General features: G+C 38.2%; 1 protein-coding gene across 7 annotated transcripts in view; it reads left to right on the top strand.

The window, feature by feature from the left end:
- Window positions 1–12,258: 12,258 nt before the first annotated feature.
- Window positions 12,259–19,332, top strand: part of LOC117407370 (glycogen synthase kinase-3 beta) — a 68,398-nt gene continuing 61,324 nt past the window's right edge. For 4 of the 7 annotated variants that reach the window (XM_034012341.3, XM_034012342.3, XM_034012343.3 and 1 more), the window contains exon 1: window positions 12,259–13,228. In XM_034012341.3, coding sequence (XP_033868232.1) covers window positions 13,141–13,228 — 88 coding nt within the window. In that variant the 5' untranslated portion in view covers window positions 12,259–13,140. The remainder of the gene's footprint in view (window positions 13,229–19,332) is intronic. The other 3 variants (XM_034012347.3, XM_034012345.3, XM_034012346.3) reach the window with 1 other exon arrangement.

The following is a 19,332-nucleotide window of genomic DNA, read 5'->3' as shown; positions in this document are numbered from 1 at the left end:
CTGTGCTTACTTTGTGACATGTTCTTAATTTAACACCATTCAGAGTACCCACAACGTTTCTGGAACTAATCATGTATCTGACACATTGAACTGGAAAACTGAGCTGTGTTCAGTTTAATTTATAAAGTGCTACAAGTTATATAATGCCACTACTCTTATACACGTTTGTCATAGTAAAAGCATAGCAAAGTGTACTAAAGCACAGTGAAAGTATGGGAAAGCTTAGGTAACCATTGCAAAACACAGCAAGGTATGGTAAAGTATATTAATAAGTGTGACACCCCAGGATAAACTATGGTAAAGGCATGGTAGAACTGCAAAAATACAGTGCAAAAATACCATGTATACACGAAGGTAGCCAACAATCAAGACCTATTTCTTTTAGGAGGCCTATGTTCAGATAGAAAATCAGACACTGAAAACACAAAAAACTACAGGTTAAATATCATTGTACGTCACTGGAGAATCAGTACAATGTCGCTACGAATTCTGACCTCTATTGGCGAGATGAGGCTAAAGCTCTATAAACACGAATGCAGATGAGTCTTGTCCTTTTCTCTAATGGTTAAGACATGTGTGGAGTGCGTGGTCGTCTTACTGTTGCACGTGGAGGTATTGCCGGTTTTACTCCACACAGGCCCTTTGCTTACTGAATATCTAGATAACCCTGAATAGATAAACATGGGTACCACCACTGCACTCGTGGGTTTAATTTCAGTTTGTTTAACTTGCACACATCATCACAGCTTCAAACATAACATCTGAGCTAAAACTATAGAATTCAACATTGAAGAAGACATGTTTGTTTACAGGTAAACTGGTCTATTTTATTTTTTACCTCTTAAACTTCAGACGTAAACAGTAAAATATTTTAATATGATCTTTCGTATTCAGCTTAGTGTCAGCTATTCCAATCAGAAGAAAAAGTAATGGTAATAATTGGGACCCCCTTGTAAATGAGGCCTTGGCTTCAATGGGTTAATTTCCTCTATAAATAAATAAATAAATAGAAGTAATGGTAACTTGAAATTGAGTAACAACAAACTGTAATATAATAACCTTGATGGTGATGATGGCATTTGAACCATATCCTTCCACTGCTCAAGACAAACTTTCAGAAAGTGTTTTACCTGCTTGTCTCTATCAGTCAAAAAGCATTAGTAGGCAACTACAGCTTATTAGATTTAATTGAATTAAACGCTCAACTAATTTTTGCAAGTAGGCAGATGGATGATAACAAAAAGTATTTATTTCTCATTTATCACAAGCTTTCTCCTATATGTTCTCAAACTAAGATCGCTCAATTAATTTCAGAGTACCGGCATCTGATGGTAGTCATGTTTCCTCAAGAATAATGGACCCTTCCATCTACACCTAATTGCTTGCACCACGCTGACTAGTGCCTGTGTTTTCACGATATGCTTATGTATCTGGAAACAGTTCTCAATCTAAGGACTTCTTTACAGAAATGCCACTGTCTATGGGCTAGATGGCTCTGTTAACACTAGCATGCTGCAATATGATGCCTCAGTTCCAATCGGTCTTCGGCCACTGTTCATCTTAACCTCAATGGACAATTCCAATAACAATGACCTCATGCCCTCATAACTGAGCAAGTCACTTAATCTCCTTGTGTTCCATCTTTCGGGTAAGTGATTATGCAGCTGATGCATTGTTCACACACCTTAGTCTCTGTAAGTCACCTTGGATAAAGGTGTTTGCTAAATAAGAAGAAGAAGAAGAAGAAGAAGAAGAAGAAGAAGAAGAAGAAGAAGAAGAAGAAGAAGAAGAAGAAGAAGAAGAAGAAGAAGAAGAAAGTGTGACACACTGTTGAACCTGCCGTACATTTTTACTGCCTATGACCTTTTACTGTCCTGACTTACCCTCAAAAGGACGGAACATTTTACAACAGCAATAGTCAATGAGCTGCTGTAGATGAATCTTCATTTCTAAAAATTCAACAAAACTGCTCAAACAAGGCTGCAGCCTGATAGTTTGCTCATTTTCTTGTGATAGGATACAGTCAAGACAGGGTTTAGTGACTTCTAGAAAAGTCAATTTCCTTATAATTACTATTAAAAGGTACCAAAACAAAACCAACAACTGTGATAAACAAATCTGTTTTTTTTAGCATTTTGTACAATAAATAATTGCACACAGTTATCAAAGTTTTTGTTATTTGGCATTTTTAAAAAGCTGCAGCAACGTAATTGAAATGTAATTGTAGGGCAAGCATAGTAAGAATTCAGAGATTTGTAAAACAATAGAAATACCCCTTATACCCATAAACATTAATATTAGTGAGATTTTTAATTGTCCAAATTTTGGGTAAAATATATATATATATATATAAAAAAATCATAACTGCCAATAACTTGTATGTTCGGAATGTGGACACATGGAGAAGAATCTCTTTTCCAGTTTCATAAATTAGCAAATAATATCCACCCTAACATTTCAGTAGATCTATGGTGGACAGACTTTGAAATTGAATTCTTAGATACCTTGGTTAAATGACTTGATCAAAAATAGATCTTTACTCAAAGCCGACTAATATGCATCAGTACCTACATACTGTATGTCATCTGCACACCCAAACCATACTAACAGAGACAGTTCTAAAGGACTGGGTATAACAATACAAATAATGTGTTCTGATGAAAATGAGAAACAGAGAAGGGCATTGAAAAAAAAAAAAAAATAAGGTTACATTAATAAAATTACATTTTCAAAATTATTAACCAAAATTTCAAAAATACTTTGGAAGGATTATATATACTTCGTAATTAAAAAAAAAAAAATGAAAAATGAAATTTCAAAAGCGCTGGCAGTGGCTTTTAGATTGGAACAGATTGAAGCAGTCCAAGGTTCATTAGCCTCATTACAGACAAGCTAAAGGATTGTCTCTTGAATCATTTGTCCTCTGTTACCTATTGATATGTCACATCTTAACAAACAACAAATTAGTAAATAATGTATTATTGTTGTTGTAGTAGTAGTAGTAGTAGTAGTAGTAGTCGTAATAGTTTATTTGGCAGACTTACAGGTGTTACAGGGCAATACAAGGTTACAGTGGAAGAACAATATAAAAATAGTGTAGTTTACAGTAAATGCAAATACTAGTAGAATACAATATGAGATAAGAAGTAACAATTTGGTTAAGACCATTTGTATCTACAATGACCTAATAGTAGTAAATTGTACAAAGAGTGCATCAGCTGAGGTCAGGCAAGTCCAGTGCACAGTAGGAGGGGTAGATCAAGAGATCTACAAGTGCAATCTAAACCAGTGAGTCTTGAGGAGGCGGTGGAAGGCAGTGAGAGATGAAGCAGTCCTGAGGTTCTCCAGTAGCTGCTTCCACCACAGAGGGGCTAGAGAAGAGAAGTAGCAGGGAGCAGGAGACGGCAATGAGGGATTGGAGGTGGAGGGGGCAGTGGTGGAACGGTAGGCAAGAACAAGGGTCTTGAATTGAATGCGAGCAGAGCGATGTAGCCAGCGGAGGGTGCAAAGCAGATAGTAGCATGATGGTAGTGAGGTTGGGAGAAAACAAGACGTCTTGAAGGTACTTGAAGGCTGCAGACTCCTTATCTAGAGCTCTGACAAATTGTTTCATAAGGCCCAATTTGATGTGCAGTGGTGGCATCAGCACCTTCCGGGGGTCCACCAGTGGCTCCCACTTGACGTTGTTCCTCCCCACAGAGAACTCGGTCCGCTGTGGCCAGTTCCGCCTGTGGTAGTGCGCCTTGGTGTCCCTGCTGTCCCAAAGGCAAAGATAGCAGGGAAACTTGGTAAAACCGCCTTGGAGACCCATCAGGAATGCCACCATTTTGAAGTCTCCTATGACCTCCCAGCCGTACTCATCATACTTCAAGGCGGCCAGCAAGGTCTTGATGCTGTTGTAATCCTCTTTGAGGTGCACCGAGTGAGCCAGGGGAAGAGACGGGTACTTGTTACCATTATGGAGCAGCACGGCTTTGAGGCTCCTGGATGAGCTGTCAATGAAGAGGCGCCACTCATTCTGGTTAGAGGCGATTCCGATTGCCTCGAACAGACTGGTCACATTGTGGCAGAAGCAGAGCCCATATTGACGGGTGAAGAAGCTGGAAAAAGGTTGGTGAAGCTTCCTCTGATCTGCGACTTGCACACTTTCATCCAACAAGTTCCACTGCTTGAGCCTAGACATCAAAAGCTCGGCATTGGACTTGGTGAGACCAAGATCTCTAATCAAGTCGTTGAGGTCTTTTTGGTTGGGGTAGTATGGGTTTCTCTCCTCAGCTCCACCTCTGAAATTGTCATCTGGATCTACGTCGTCTTTCTCGCTCTCTGACTTGCTGCTCTCTTCTAAAGACGGCTGCTCTCTCTCCGGAGGAGTGGGTACGGGGAGCTCATGGCAGTGTGGCACCAGGGAGATGGATGAAGGAAGGTCCGGATACGTGATAGCAGGTGCATTCTTGCCAGTCCGACGTTTGGAAGGGTCCACCATGCAGAAGTAGCAGTTGCTTGAGTGGTCAGTGGGTTCCCGCCAAATTCTTGGGATAGCGAACTTAATGGCTCTCTTTTCCCCTCTGTACCATCCTACAAAAATACATTTATTTCACCCAGCACTGAATCTATCTGGAATGTTCTGGAAAATAGGTAAATTTCAAAATATCACTGTCCTGGTCACAAAAGCAAAGTTTGTGGGGAATAATAGCCATTTTCTATACTTTTGAGGCATAAGCAATTAGGAAATAACACTTACAACCCAGGAAACAAAAAAACAAAAAAAAATTTTACACGGTGTAATACAGTTACACAAAGAAAACCAATATATAATTCTATAGCAAAAATAAGTTGATTTTAAAAGGTGTCATTGAGTCATTGAGTCATGGAGTCAAGTGAGTGCAGATTTGCATCCTGGCTGTGCCAAGTTGCCAATCTTTGCTGGGGATTCCACAGGGAGCCCCTCAATAGATCTAGCACTCCTGCACATTAGGGAGCTCCAGTTCTCCTGAGCTGTTCTGGGGAATTGCTGCTGAGAGGGAACATAATAGACATTCCAAAATGTTTGTGCATGCCTATGTAATGTAATTGAGAATTCCAGATGTCTGTATACAGCTGGATTTCAACCAGATTCCCTGCATGAGAAAACTGAACAATAACAATATCCTACATTACATTTAGATGCATTATTTCTATCAAATAGCTTGAGGGTCTACTGCAGTAAGTTGAGTTATATCGCAGACCAGAGTTAAGCCCGGAACAGACAGGTGCGACAGGACATGCAAGGCATTTTGCCGCCTGTATCGCTGCCATTGCTATGGTATTGGACAGACACCGCTAGTCCCACGGTGACGCTGAATGGTGCTGCTCAAATCGAATAGACAGCGATTTTGTTTGGCAGCCACAATAAAAACTTTGATAAACAAACCAGTATCTTTATTTAGTAGATTATATGGAGGGCATTACAGCTATGGCCAAAAGTTTTGCATCACACCTTATAGAATTAATAATGTTAACGGTGTGGTACTGACAACTACTGTGCTGTACTATTCAATTTTTCTACAATATTGTAAGAAAAGTCAGTCATGTAATGCATACTGCTCATGTGTGCCCGGGTGTGGACTAGTGGTATCGCACCGTGAAAATGCCCAGTGGTGCTGCGCCGCGACTGTCTGTTCCGGGCTAAAGACTAATTCAACACGGCAAATCACACCATCCACGCAACTGACCATTCTTATACATGTTCTACGTCAGCGGTTTTGGGTTTCTTGGGTTAACGGTTTGGTCTAAAAATCCGTATCTGAAGCTCTGTACAATTTTTTTGAAGTGATAGGTTTTCATAGAAATAAGCACCTAAACAAGAAACGCACACATCGTTAATGTATAGATGACAGCATTATCACCCTGTATGTGTGTGCTTTTCTGCTGTGACAGCACTGGGTTCACATATTTAGTTTCACAAAGAAGTATGATTTAAACAGTACTGTACCGCTTAAGTCTTTGTCAGCTGCTGCATTTTAGAGAAGCAGGAAAGCACAGCTTTTTCACACATTTTAGCTGGAAACACCCTGTCCATCAGAAGTTGTTTCCCAGTAGTTAATAAACTGGTCACTTTGACAGTAAATGACATATCACATGAAAAGAATTTCTGGGCCATTACAGAAAGGGACATTAATTACTGTGAAAAGGGGTACCTACTGGAAAAGTCATCTACTCTGACCACCTACTTATCCTGGTAACACTTTGCATTAAGTGTCTCTAATTACTGTGCATTTACATAGTAGTTACTTAGTAAATACATGTGTACTTACACATAATTATGATGTTATTATGCATGGTTACAATGTACTTAATGTGTAAATATTTGTGCATGATATGATCTTAACCAAATCCCTATCCCTAACCCTAACTCTAACCCTAACCTTAACCCTATCCCTTTTCTGATACAATTGTGTACTTACATATGTGGTGCAAAAAGATTTATATTTTAAGTGCATTGTAACTGTGCATAATAACATTGTAATTACACATGTATTTACTAAGTAACTACTATGTAAATACACAGTAATTAGAGACACTTAGTTAATGTAAAGTGTTACCGTTACCCTTTACCTCCTCTCCCTTCTCATTCCTTGTCTTGGCCCATAACCATGGCTGTAACTACACCGAGGTCATGTCCTCGGTTGGTTTTTTTGCATCATCAATGCTATGCTCATGTAAGAATTCTGGTAAAGTACAAAAGACTCCTTAATGTTCTCTGTTGATTTGCCGTGTAACATAGATTTGGAGGTTGAATAGTAAATACCAAGCAGTCATATAAATACTGCAGCTATAGCTTAAAACCTAAGTGTGACCTCGGTAGAATCTCAGCGCTGGTTATGATGCTGCCCATAACCTAGTCATATATTCTGACCTCAACAACTCCAGTATGCTCCAAAACTGCTTTCCCCATCTCCATTGCAACCTGGCACTTTCTACCTGATATAATATTGCAGATAAGCTAAACAGGCAGCAGTGTGGAGTAGTGGTTAGGGCTCTAGACTCTTGACCGGAGGGTTGTGGGTTCAATGCCAGGTGGGGGACACTGCTGCTGTATCCTTGAGCAAGGTACTTTACCTAGATTGCTCCAGTAAAAAGCCAACTGTAGAAATGGGTAATTGTATATAAAAAAAGTGATATAATTGTAACAATTGTAAGTTGACCTGGATAAGGGAGTCTGCTAAGAAATTAATAATAAGCTATGATTAGTCCAAACGTATGATTTCTAATACTCGTGATGCTACTACAGAATGCATTTGTGATTGTGAATAATGTTCCCACTTTAAAAGTTCTAGAAGATAACTATTTGAGAAAATATAACAGTCTAACCTCTAACCAATAATATACTAACCTTGAACCAATGGTAAATGAATGATTTAAAATCTAATTTTGCATTTATTTTTCCAAATGCCAACACATTTCCCAGTGGTATTCAGCCAGCCTTGTTCTGTCTCTCGTTGTTAGCTGTGCACCACACTCTCTAGATTAGGAGATTCCTCTGGGGGTTTGGTTCCACACAGAATGGTTTTAAAAGATGGTTTTAAATGAAGCAACACAGCGTGACTGTACACAGGGAATGTCCGAAATAATGGCAGACAATATTTCAACATCAGATTGTTCAGAAACTGACAAGGAGATGGAATTTGTGGCCGAATTCGACTTTCCCACTCAATGGTATGTAGATGATTGTGCATGGGTTGTGTCAGGAAATGCAAATGAAAACCAAATACGAAGGATGAAAAAATGCAATATTTATTTTTTGTAGGTCGGATCATCCTCAAAGACCTCATTCCGAAAGAAATACATCGTTTACGAATCTCATTTGCTAGTTTATTTGATACGTGTCCATTCTGCAAACATTCCGAATCAGCTGGAGCTATATCTAAGACTTTGGGGACGTATATTGAAATAACACAGTGCTGCTATAATTGTGGGTAGGTCCCTTCATTAGTTGGAAATGAGAACAACACCGTCTTGGTTTTCTTTTCCCCACAACCACTTACACAGCACAGTTTTTTTTTGTTTGTTTTTTTTAGTGAATGCAAATTAATCATAATACAACATTTGAAGATAACATGTACAGTGTGAAAGATGTCTACTACACAAAACGAAAGCGTGTACAAGTTCCTTCCTTATGGAAAATTAGACGGACCATGTTTGTCACACAGACTAGTGTGTTTCCACACGGAGATAATATGTCTCAGAGTCATGTTTTTTGGCTCAGATTAGATGCACAAAAACAGTGATTTTGGGCATAGCAGTGTGGCATTATGCAGATGTTTGGGCGCATACGAGTTATTATACAATGACCAACTACATTCAGAACAGCAAGATGGGATAGTTTATGTTTTATCTTTCCAGTAGTGCTGATGTACCCTTTAAGTACTGTACTGTATGTATGTACAGTGACTCAAACAATCATTCCAGGACTTGGTTGGCTAGGCTGTTATTGTCCCAATGATTTCATTTCCATTGTTGATTCATTCTCAGGCTTCTCTCATTGCTGGAAAATAGCACACTATCTTTGTGTACAGGGCAGCCCGTTTCGATAACCACGGTGTATTATAAAGAACCATAGTACACAGTGTTTTCACCTATGACTGTTTCATGCATTGGCAAGCTGGACATGTCCTCACTTTAAGGGGAAACTTTTTAAATTGTAATTGGCACTTTCAGTGTTTAGAAACCAAGAGACAGGCAAAACACTCTGTTTCCTAATCTGGTTTTGTTTTACTCCAGTACAGTTTTACTGCTCTCCTTATCATTAGTTACTTTTCTTTTGCCGGCCACAGTTTATTTTTCTTTCTACTTAGAACCCTGTTTTATCATCCTGTTTTACTGGAACTAGGGACAAGTGAATGACAGAGGAGAGATACAAATGTTTTATTTTTGAAAGAGACACGTGCTCTGTAGAGAAACCATCGGGGGACTTTAGCATCTGTATTGAAACATGAGGTTGCTTCAAAGGGAAGAAAACGCAAAATGAATCACTTTTAGGGGCACCGTAAGAGTATGATCAGTCATGTGCCCAGTGGATCCTGTCAGTAGCAACTACACTTAAAAATGTGCTGTCTCATGCACAAAGACGTAATACAACTATGAATTATACATTCATTACTCGTAACATAAATGACAACGAGAAAATGTAAATAGCTAACTTTGGGATATTTCAAGTTAAGACACAAACCATGCTGTGCCTCATAGTCTTTATTTAATCCTAAAACAAGGAATACATAACTTAGTTTTGAATAAATTGTTGTTTTCTAACAGTAATAATTCAGTATTTTGTTACTTTAAAAAACGTTTGTACTCACTTCAAAACAGACTTTATCATTCCCACAACAAAAATAATCACCAGAACAGTATCTGGTTATTTGACTTGGTTATGGTTTTATTTGTACAGAAAAATACATGCTCCCTCAGTTTATTTTTTCAATACAAAAAATACATTTTGGGAAGCATATGTTTATCTGTTTACATTCCTTTTGTTTAATAGAAAAATAGTCATAACTGGTGTTTTTAGACATCACTAAAGTGGACACCCAATAAAATGTCAATTTCGCACTACAACGTATACCCTTAAAGCTATGTAACTTTTCTCCACTGTCTGTATTTGTTGACACGAATTGCCAAATAAAAAACAGGAAACTCTTCATCAGTCTGTGGAATTCTAATCTGACTTGTAAATGACAGTGCATTAAATATGCAAGAGATAACCCTTTAACTGCCCTGTGCATCAACAGTGATGGAGATTGTGAGTAATCTTGCAGTGGACCCATCAGCTGGAAGAACACATGCTCTTCTGTCTAGACATGCATCCAACATTCAATCCCTATACATTATCAAGACATTTAAATATGATGAGACCAGTCAGCCTAAAATCTCTGGTGTGACAGCTAGAGTGCAGTACTCATTTGTACTATACCTTTGCATTTCTATTGTTGTGCCACTGCAGTGCATTGCAGATCATTTGTTGGGTGGGGGAGGTGGTCTGGATTATCACTGGAGTGTATAGTTAACACAATCATATATTTGCATCAACAGCATGGCACCTCTTGATATGTGAAATTCTTTGTAGGGGTTTTGACCTTTAATACACAAATACTGTTGTTTTTTGTTTTGTTTTTTTGTCTGTGTTAAAGGGATTTAATCAGCTTTTGGCGCTAGCTGATTTCCTCTTTCACCTGTAGCCATAAGTAACACACATGTGTATAAAATACAAAGAACCAAATTTTCGTAAACAGAAGAAAGTGTGTGTGTGTGTGTGTGTGTGTGTGTGTGTGTGTGGTGCGTGTGTGTATGTGTTTCTGTTTCTGGAAGGCCCCAGAGTTTGTTAGAGAGCATATCTAAACAAACAGCATCACGAAGACCAAGGAGCTATCAAAACAAGTCCAGGATAAAGTTCTGGAGAAGCACCAATCAGGGTTGGGTTATAAAAAAATATCCCAAACTTTGAACATCCCCCAGAGCACTGTTAAATTCATTATTAAAAAATGGAAAGAATATGGCACAACCGCGACTCTGCCTAGAGAAGGCCGTCCACCAAAACTCAGTGACCAGGTAAGGAGGGCATTAGTCAGAGAAGCAACCAAGAGGCCAATGGTAACTCTGAAGGAGCTGGAGAGATCCACAGCTAGTTGGGAGAAACCGTCCATGGGACAACTATAACCCGGAAGCTCCACAAAGCTGGGCTTTATGGAAGAGTGGCGAGAAGAAAGCCATTGCTGAAAAAAACCCATTATCAAATCCTGTTTGGATTTTGCCAAAAGGCATGTGAGAGACACAGCAAACATGTGGAAAAAGGTTCTCTGGTCTGATGAGACCAAAATTGAACTTTCTGGCCTTAGCGCAAAACGCTATGTGTGGCGCAAAGCCAACACTGCTCATCACCCTGAGAACACCATCCCCACGGTGAAGCATGGTGGTGGCAACATCATGTTATGGGGATGCTTTTCATCGGCTGGGACTGGGAAACTGGTCAGAATTGAGGGCAAGATGGATGGAGCCAAATACAGGGAAATTCTAGAGGAAAACCTGTTTCAGTCTGCAAGAGACCTGGGACTGGGGCAGAGTTTCAGCTTCCAGCAGGACAATGACCCTAAACACACAGCCAAAGCTACACTGGAGTGGTTTAAAAACAAGAACCTGAATGTCTTAGAATGGCCCAGTCAAAGTCCAGACCTCAATCCGATTAAGAATCTGTGGCAAGTCTTGAAAATTGCTGTTCACCAACGGTCCCCATCCAACTTGACAGAGCTTGAGCAATTTTGCCAAGAAGAATGGGTAAAAATTGCAGGATCCAGATGTGCAAAGCAGGTAGAGACTTACCCAAAGACTCACAGCTGTAATTGCTGCCAAAGGTGCTTCTACCAAGTAGTATTGGTAGAATGTCTTTTTTTTTGTTTAATTAACTTTTGTGTCACAATAAAAAATATTTTGCACCTTCAAAGTGTTAAGTATGTTGTGTAAATCAAATGGTAAAAATCCCAATTAAATCCATTTTAATTCCAGGTTGTAACACTACAAAATGTGGAAAAGTCCAAGGGGGGTGAATACTTAGGCAAGACACTGTATTTATATATAATATATATATATATATATATATATATATATATATATATATATATATATATATATATATATATATATAATTGATTTTTGTTTCTACAGTGCTCAGTAAGTGCTCTACACAGTACTGTTATATTTCATAAAAATAATAATAAAAAATAATAAAATAAAATAAAAAATAAAAAATAAAATAACAAAGTGTTGGTCTCCTTTACAGCGTTATTCTCTCCAGAGGATTACACTGCAGGCTACTTTTTGTAACATGGTTGTTTTTACCAACCAGAGTGCACGTACACAGCGACAGGGCTGCACCTTCTGCGCAATACTCTATTGGCTAAATAGCAGGAACTGACTTTTAAAGAACCCCAAACGAGAAACAATATAGCTTTTCTATTGGTACAAACGCGATCCTCTACGGCAGTTGCAGTCGTCCCATTGGCCCTCCCCAGATCGGTCTCAGCTCTGTCCAAATTCTGCCCGCCTCTGTTACCTATTTCGGGTCATTTTCGCGGAAGAAAAAGCTGTATTCGGCAATTTCGGAAACCTGGGAGGGGGCGCAGCAACCCGATTGGCCTACTGGCTTCACATCTCTCCGCCTATTTCTAAAGGATGTTTTTGATTGGCTGATCAGAGCTTCATACGTAGGATTGCGCGTGTATTTTTTCGTATTCTTTATCGGTAGTTACTGAAGTTCCTCGCCGCAACTCTCATCCTATTCTGAAGTAGCCTAGTCGGCGCCGTCCGTATGTTACGTAAATGACGCTCGGGTGGGTTGGAGTGACAAAGAGAGCGAGCAGAGAGACAGACAGAGACGGAATAAAAAAAAAAAATCATCTGAATTTGGAGTGGTAATAAAACTGGTACTTGCGGGCTATAGAGCTATTTAAACTTGTTTCTTAATCTGTAAACCGATTCTACACAGTCCACAATATTACTTTCAAGTTTATGGGGTTAAAAGAGCCGGTGGTTCTGTTGAAAACGTTTGATTTAAAATCGGGAAATTGGAAATTTTTCATTTGAATTGTTGGTTGGATTGAGCAAGGGAGCCGCCATGGCTGCTGCTGTCGGATCATTGAGTCTCCACCTCAAATATGAATAATTTTACTGATATTTTAAACTAAACAGTTTGTTTTAGAAAACTGTATTGACCTACACTTGGTATTTTTTATTTTACAGATGGACCTTATACATTAAATTAAACACTTAAATAAGTGATTAAAAAAAAAAAAAAAAAATTTAAGGAAAATACGGCTAAATTAAATAAATAAAAAATTCACGAGATACCGGATAATTAAGGCTTTTTTTCGTTGACGAACTGATCATTTGAAAAGGAAAGCATCTGAAAAAGGATGGTTTGAAGAAAAAGAAGAAAAAAAAAGACTTGGACTCGCGCAGAAATAAAGGGGTGCACATTCCTAACAGGAATCACAAGGAAAGTGTTTTTTTTTTTTTCATTTTATCAATACTACGATTAATGCCCAATTTGTATTGAGAACATTGCAACAAGAAATACCGGGATAGAGTCAGAGACGGAGTCCATAAGGATAGAGAATGTCAGGGCGGCCTAGAACCACCTCCTTTGCAGAGAGCTGCAAGCCAGTGCAGCAGCCGTCAGCCTTCGGGAGCATGAAAGTCAGCAGTAAGTATGATATGATATTTTCTTTTCATGTGTATATAAAAGCACATCTACATAAATACATAACCGATGGTTATCTTCTACAGCTATCTATATTACCTGCAACCCAGTGTGAAGCTTCCTATTTAACCCTTTTTAATTGTAGTGTAATAAATGTAACAATACAATTTAATAAAGACGTTATCTTAAATATCTTGCATATGTTACTTATTAAATATGATTACCTTGATTATGATCATTGTGATAATATATATTTTTTTTTTCAAATGCACGATTGCTCAATGTAATACTGTAACTTTGCATTTTTTATGTTGTCCATTTACAGCAGATTGTTTGTTTTAAGGGGAGGGGGCCGGGGGTGGGGGGCAAAACTGATTTTTTTTTTTTTTTTTTTTTTTCTTTTTTAAACCGCCAGACTTGTTCAAATATATAGTCTATTTAATGCACTGAGTCGGTTAGGTTAATTTGCTGCACAGTGGTGCGGCATCTGTGGGCCTGGAAAGTCTACACTGAACAGATTATTTTCCAGTTTATTGACGAGCTATACTGATGAATTCCAATCGGGTGTGGGGTGTGCAGAGCAGTGGTGCAGCAGATCGTAGGTCCTGTGAACTAGGAAATCTAATCTCTCTAGTACAGTTACGCCTCCATGTTTTGTAATGTCACCGCAATAGAAATTTGTTCGGGGCATGCAGTTTGACATGTACAAGATTAACATCCTTATGTTTCCCAGCAATGATTCGTGGCTGTTTTACAGTGCCAGTGGTGTAACGTTCAGTTTTTTTAGTGTTTTGTTTGCAGTAAATTAATTATTTTATTAATCTACAGTATGCGGGTAATCTACCATTGATGTGCATTGCTGTCATGACAAAAGATGCTGGACACACTTACAGCAGCTGATTGCTGAGAAAGATAACAGTGAAGTAATACTAGTTCAATCTGTGTAAATATTAAGAACAAACTGGGATTACAAAAACAAGTTACTGTGTCAGTGTATGCAGCAGTACTTGGTATAAGAGAGTACAAGCTACATTATGTTTGTCACTAATTCAGATTACAATCAGTGAAGCAATTCCTATTCAGCCATAAAATCCCATGTTAAATGTGATTGTGTTATGATTGTATTGTTTGGGAGGAAGGGGTGAAAGATTTACATTTACTTCCAATGAAAGCAGTTGAACAATCACAGCAATTCTTCATTATGTCTAAAATGTCAATTCCATTTCCTTCAAAGGAATGGGAATTGAAATTGGTCATTGATTTTAAAAAGGAATTGGCATTGAAAACAGGAATTTACCCCAACCCTGACAATGTTATATAAAACAATAATTGGTATAATGCTAGGCTATTTAAAAACAAGCAAAATAATGTGTTTTCAATACATGACGGTGGAGCTTTTTTTCATTGTTGGGTCTGAAAGTCCTTAATTTTGATGAGGACTTACATTGTTTGTTGTTTGGTGTTATGACCCAGAAATGGAAAATCGATTCCAAATGATCTATATAATGACACATTTTCATTCTCTATTTAACCATGCATAACTAAATGCAATCTCATAGAAGTTCCAGTCAGTCTCCTATAGATTTGCTATGTGTTCTTGGGGAGCAAATTATTTAAGGCCCTGAAAGAGGATGTTGCTTCTTCACCTCATTTGAACTGGAAAGGAAGGAATCTGCCATATAGCTAATGGCGGCTCCTGGCTAGGTAGAAGCTTGTTAATACAAGCAGTAATTTTTTCAACCAGTTTACATGATGCTGGCTGAGAAGAATTTCTCTTGAGTGCGTAATCCATTTTGACAGATTCAGTCCCTTTCTCTCTAATTTGGACTGTTACTGGATTGATGACTGTCCTTCAGGACAATATACAAAATACGCCTGTTGCAAGTAGATCTATAAATCTGTGCGGGGGACTTTGATCTGTGCAGGTTGGTGGCTTTTGGATCATCAAACATGCACATTTGTTCACTTTTTTATATTACTTAAAGGAACATATAAATCATAAGTGCTTGAATTCATATTGGACCATCATGTGCCAACGTACAGCATTTAACAGTGGGGAGAGGTAAAGGTTGGCAGAAAGAAAAATTGCGGGGGGCGGTATTTAGTAGGGGTGCACTGATAATTGGTAGCCTAACGGCATGGCACTGATAACGGGGAAAAAACACAATCGGCTGTCGGTAGTTTGTGTTATTTTAGCCGATAATATGCAAAAGATATTCATGCTTAAATTTCTTCCAGCATAGAATTTAATGTTTGGTCAGGCGCCCTTACTAATGACACAAAAAACACTGACACTCAGCAGTGCTGTGTAACGTGCAATAAAAATGCAGTAAATCAAAAGAGCGGTGTTTGGATTTTCTTTTTAATATCTGTAGACAACAATAAGATAGAGAGTAGTGTGCAGAACAGACTTGATGCCACATTAAATCCAACGATGAACTGCGAGTAGAATATTATTCTGATGTTGTGGGGTTTTTCTTTTTTTTTTTTTAAAAAAAGGTCTAATACTAAATTACATTGATAGTTTGATTATTGTTCAAATGCCGCATTGATGCGCGGTTAGTTACAAAACTGCCTCTACGATGTCTCTGTTCTGTCTCTCTCTTTGGCAGCTTGGCATCACCTCCGGTCAAATCCTTCAACGGAAACAGTTTAGCTGAAAGCACTTTTTTAAAACCAAGACTACAGCAGCAATCTCCGTAACTTCTATGGAGTTGTGGGCTCTCTAAACGTTAAGTGGGAATTAGCTTATGTAATTTTTGTTTTTTGCTCCGTTTGTTTATCTTAATCTGCATTGGTTGCAGGTGTATTAATGTCTTTCCACACTGAGCGCATCGCGTCAAAGCGTCAGCGTCCCGCTTATTTTTACACCGTTAAGTTGCTTTCACACCAAAGGCGTTCAAATAATTAGAACGCAAGAAACGGCAAACCTGTGATGCACAAGAAGTCGAGATGTGTTATTATTAAATATACTTATTAATTACCACTCGTTCATGTGTATGATGGAGCACTGTCCCTTAAAATAAAAACCTGAACAATCATAATTAAAACAAATGAGCACAGCGCAAATAAGAAAAAATATCTGAATTATTATTATTTATTATTAATTACCCTACTGCTGACTGTTTACATTTCTCAACATTTTCATTTTCCAAATGCTGCTCCAAAAACTGCATTTGCAGCATGTATTTCCATGGTTTTATATTTCTTACTGCCTGCCCACGGTTTGTTTTTTGCTCCTTTCCCCCCCCCCCCCCCCCCCCGAGAAAACTGGTCCCGCAAGCTCTTCCATTGGGTTTTAACTACATCGGAGTCGCAAGACGTGCAAAATAAGTTAAACAAGCAACAGCTTTTACTTTTGGTTCGCTAAAGCACTTTAACCAGAACAGAAACATTAATGTGTTCCATATTTAATATGTAGGCTTGGTTGACGTTCTTAAAAAAACTAAACTTTATACAACTATTCAGTTTTAAAGATATAGTTTGTGTTTGAAACACAGGGCTCTATACTCATGCCTTTCTCCAATTTATACATGTATTCATTTAATTCAGATGGAGGTATTTTTTTTTTTTTTTTTTAAACATGTCAGGTCTCATTTTGTGTTGCTGTTAAAAATCATTGAAAGAGTTTTCTTTACTGTAGCTCAATTTATTTCCATTATCTTTAAGGAAACTTTTCATTTCGGCAATATCTACTGTTTTAAATCGCTCACTTTCATTAGGCCGATCTCTGTGTTAATGAAATACAGTAGGGGCTACCTGTTGATGTTTGTTGTCATGCCGACGAAGGGGCGAGAGCTGGAGTGTGATTGGTTAGAGAGACAAATTTACGCCCGACGCGGACAGAAAAGTAGGACAAGGTCTATTTCTGACGCTGTCGGTTTTACGCGAAATGTCCATTGTGAATGCCTCCATAGGAAAAAAAAAAGAATTTACACCGGGCTTTGACGCAATGCACTCAGTGTGAAAAGACCTTAGGCGGCATTTTGAAGCTAGAATTTATTACTGTGCCGTCTTGTTTAGTAACAAATTCAAGTTTGACTGAATTTTATACCCGCATATTTTCATGACATCTTTTTGTTTTTGATTAAGTGAACAATTTAAGTTGGGCTGCATTTTGAAGCAGTGTATGCTTAAAATAAGAATTTAACTAACGTTGTTGTAGTGACATTGCGTAGGCTACTTTTTTTTTCTACTGTACAGTATAGGTCGAAGTTATAATACCCAATGTTTGACAGCAAGTGGCTATAGAAGTTAATGTCACATTATATATTTTTTCTACAGAAGTGTTTTTACTAGTACAAATGCAAAGTGTTATTTTTGTGTGACTTATAAAACAAATGTATAAATTGATGACAAGCACACAATATAATACTATGTTATTGTTTGTATTCATTTTCTGATGTAAATGCTACAAGTAAACAATACCTGTTTGTTTTTGTAATAAGGACAAGTAAACGATATCTGTTAATGTTTTAACATTTATAATTCTAAAACAGTTTAAATGTAGGCCCTATGACTGAGACAGGATTTTAAAATTGCCCGTCTCATGAAGTGAATGTGTAAATTGGCTCATATTTTTATGAGCAGCAAACAAAGTGATCAGCTGTTCTGATCAGAGCAAGGTTACTGATTTGATGGGAAAAGTAATTGCATACAGAAAATAAATAGCGACTTTAACTTAGTAGTGACTCAAATAAATAAAAAAACTAACAATACAAATAAAAATACATTGTATTCATCTATTATTATTATTATTATTATTATTATTATTATACAAGTGGTTGCTGCGCATGGTAGCCTATGTAAGCACCAATATTTATTTTAGCAAAGGTTCATTTACGCTTTAATTTCATTCAGTTTAGAGGCAAGTTTAAAATCCTATTCTGTTCATGTTTATTGGGTTGCTCAAAAACATGTGCTATCATGCTTCACTGGCTTGCGACCCTGTGCGTCTTGCGGTCGTAGACACACAAGAAAAGGCTGTACGACTTTCCAGAAAAGACGAAGGTCATGGCAGTGCGGATGATGTCATTCAGACCGTTGAAGACCACTGACTGACCAAAAATTGGGTCGCAGTCGGAGGTATAAACCAGCCTTTATTCTGCATGTTTTCCTACATTTGTATTTTATTGATGCATACAAAGAAGAATCGAAGCATCATAGATGATTGCAAACAAGCTCATTTATTGTTTTCTTTCACAAGAACAGAAAACCTTTAACCCTTTGCGGTTCATTTATTCAGCGCGTCGGGTCCAATTTATTTTCACACTCGCAGTTTATTTTAGACGCGCTGTTTAGTGTTTTTTTTTCATAGTAAAACAGGTTTAAAGGGCACTGCATATCAACAGGACACTCAGTACTGCATCTCCGGCACCACCACACCCCTTGTTCGCTGTATTTTTCACATACCTCTTCATAGTCGTGCATACCAATAAATCTCCTGATCACTCGTTTTATCACCAAACTCCTCAATAATGCGATCCACGTCATTATTTTATTACTATAACATCTCAAAAAGCTCTGCAAATGTCCATGATATTGAGCGCTGGATGAAGAAGCAGCTATCTTGTTTGTTTATGTCCATGTTATCTCGGTGGTGCTGGGGCTATGTGTATTGCTCAGATCCGCCCTTTTTTTTTTTGTCTTCTCTCTACTCCTATCGGTGTCACTCGGCCATTGAATGGTTTTCTCGGCGTTTCCGGAGAAAAAACTACTAGAGACCTGTGTGACGTCTTTTTAATGATGTCGGACAGGGTCCGACATTGGACCTCAAAGGGTTAAGAGGTGTAAAATAGCTATTTGTATGTGCATGTACGAATAAAAGGGAGAAAAAATAAGACATAACGTAATGAAGATTAGGCAAGTGGCTTTGCTTACTGCAAAGATATGTCGGGGGGGGGGGGGGGGGGGGGGGGAATGGATCCGGGAAGGGAAATGTAAAACTATTTGAAAGGAGCATGGCAGATAACAAGCAACAAAAGAAAAAAGAAAGCAATTCGGTGAAGAGGGCAGAACTGATCCTGGATCAGCAATCAGTAGAACAATTTACCTACAGTGAGGAATAAATGGCTAGTCTAGTACTGTTTTCAATGTAATGAAGATGG

Source organism: Acipenser ruthenus, chromosome 8 (assembly GCF_902713425.1).
Source record: "Acipenser ruthenus chromosome 8, fAciRut3.2 maternal haplotype, whole genome shotgun sequence".
Taxonomy (NCBI): Eukaryota; Metazoa; Chordata; class Actinopteri; order Acipenseriformes; family Acipenseridae; genus Acipenser; species Acipenser ruthenus.
This window is presented reverse-complemented; position numbering and strand designations above follow the sequence as displayed.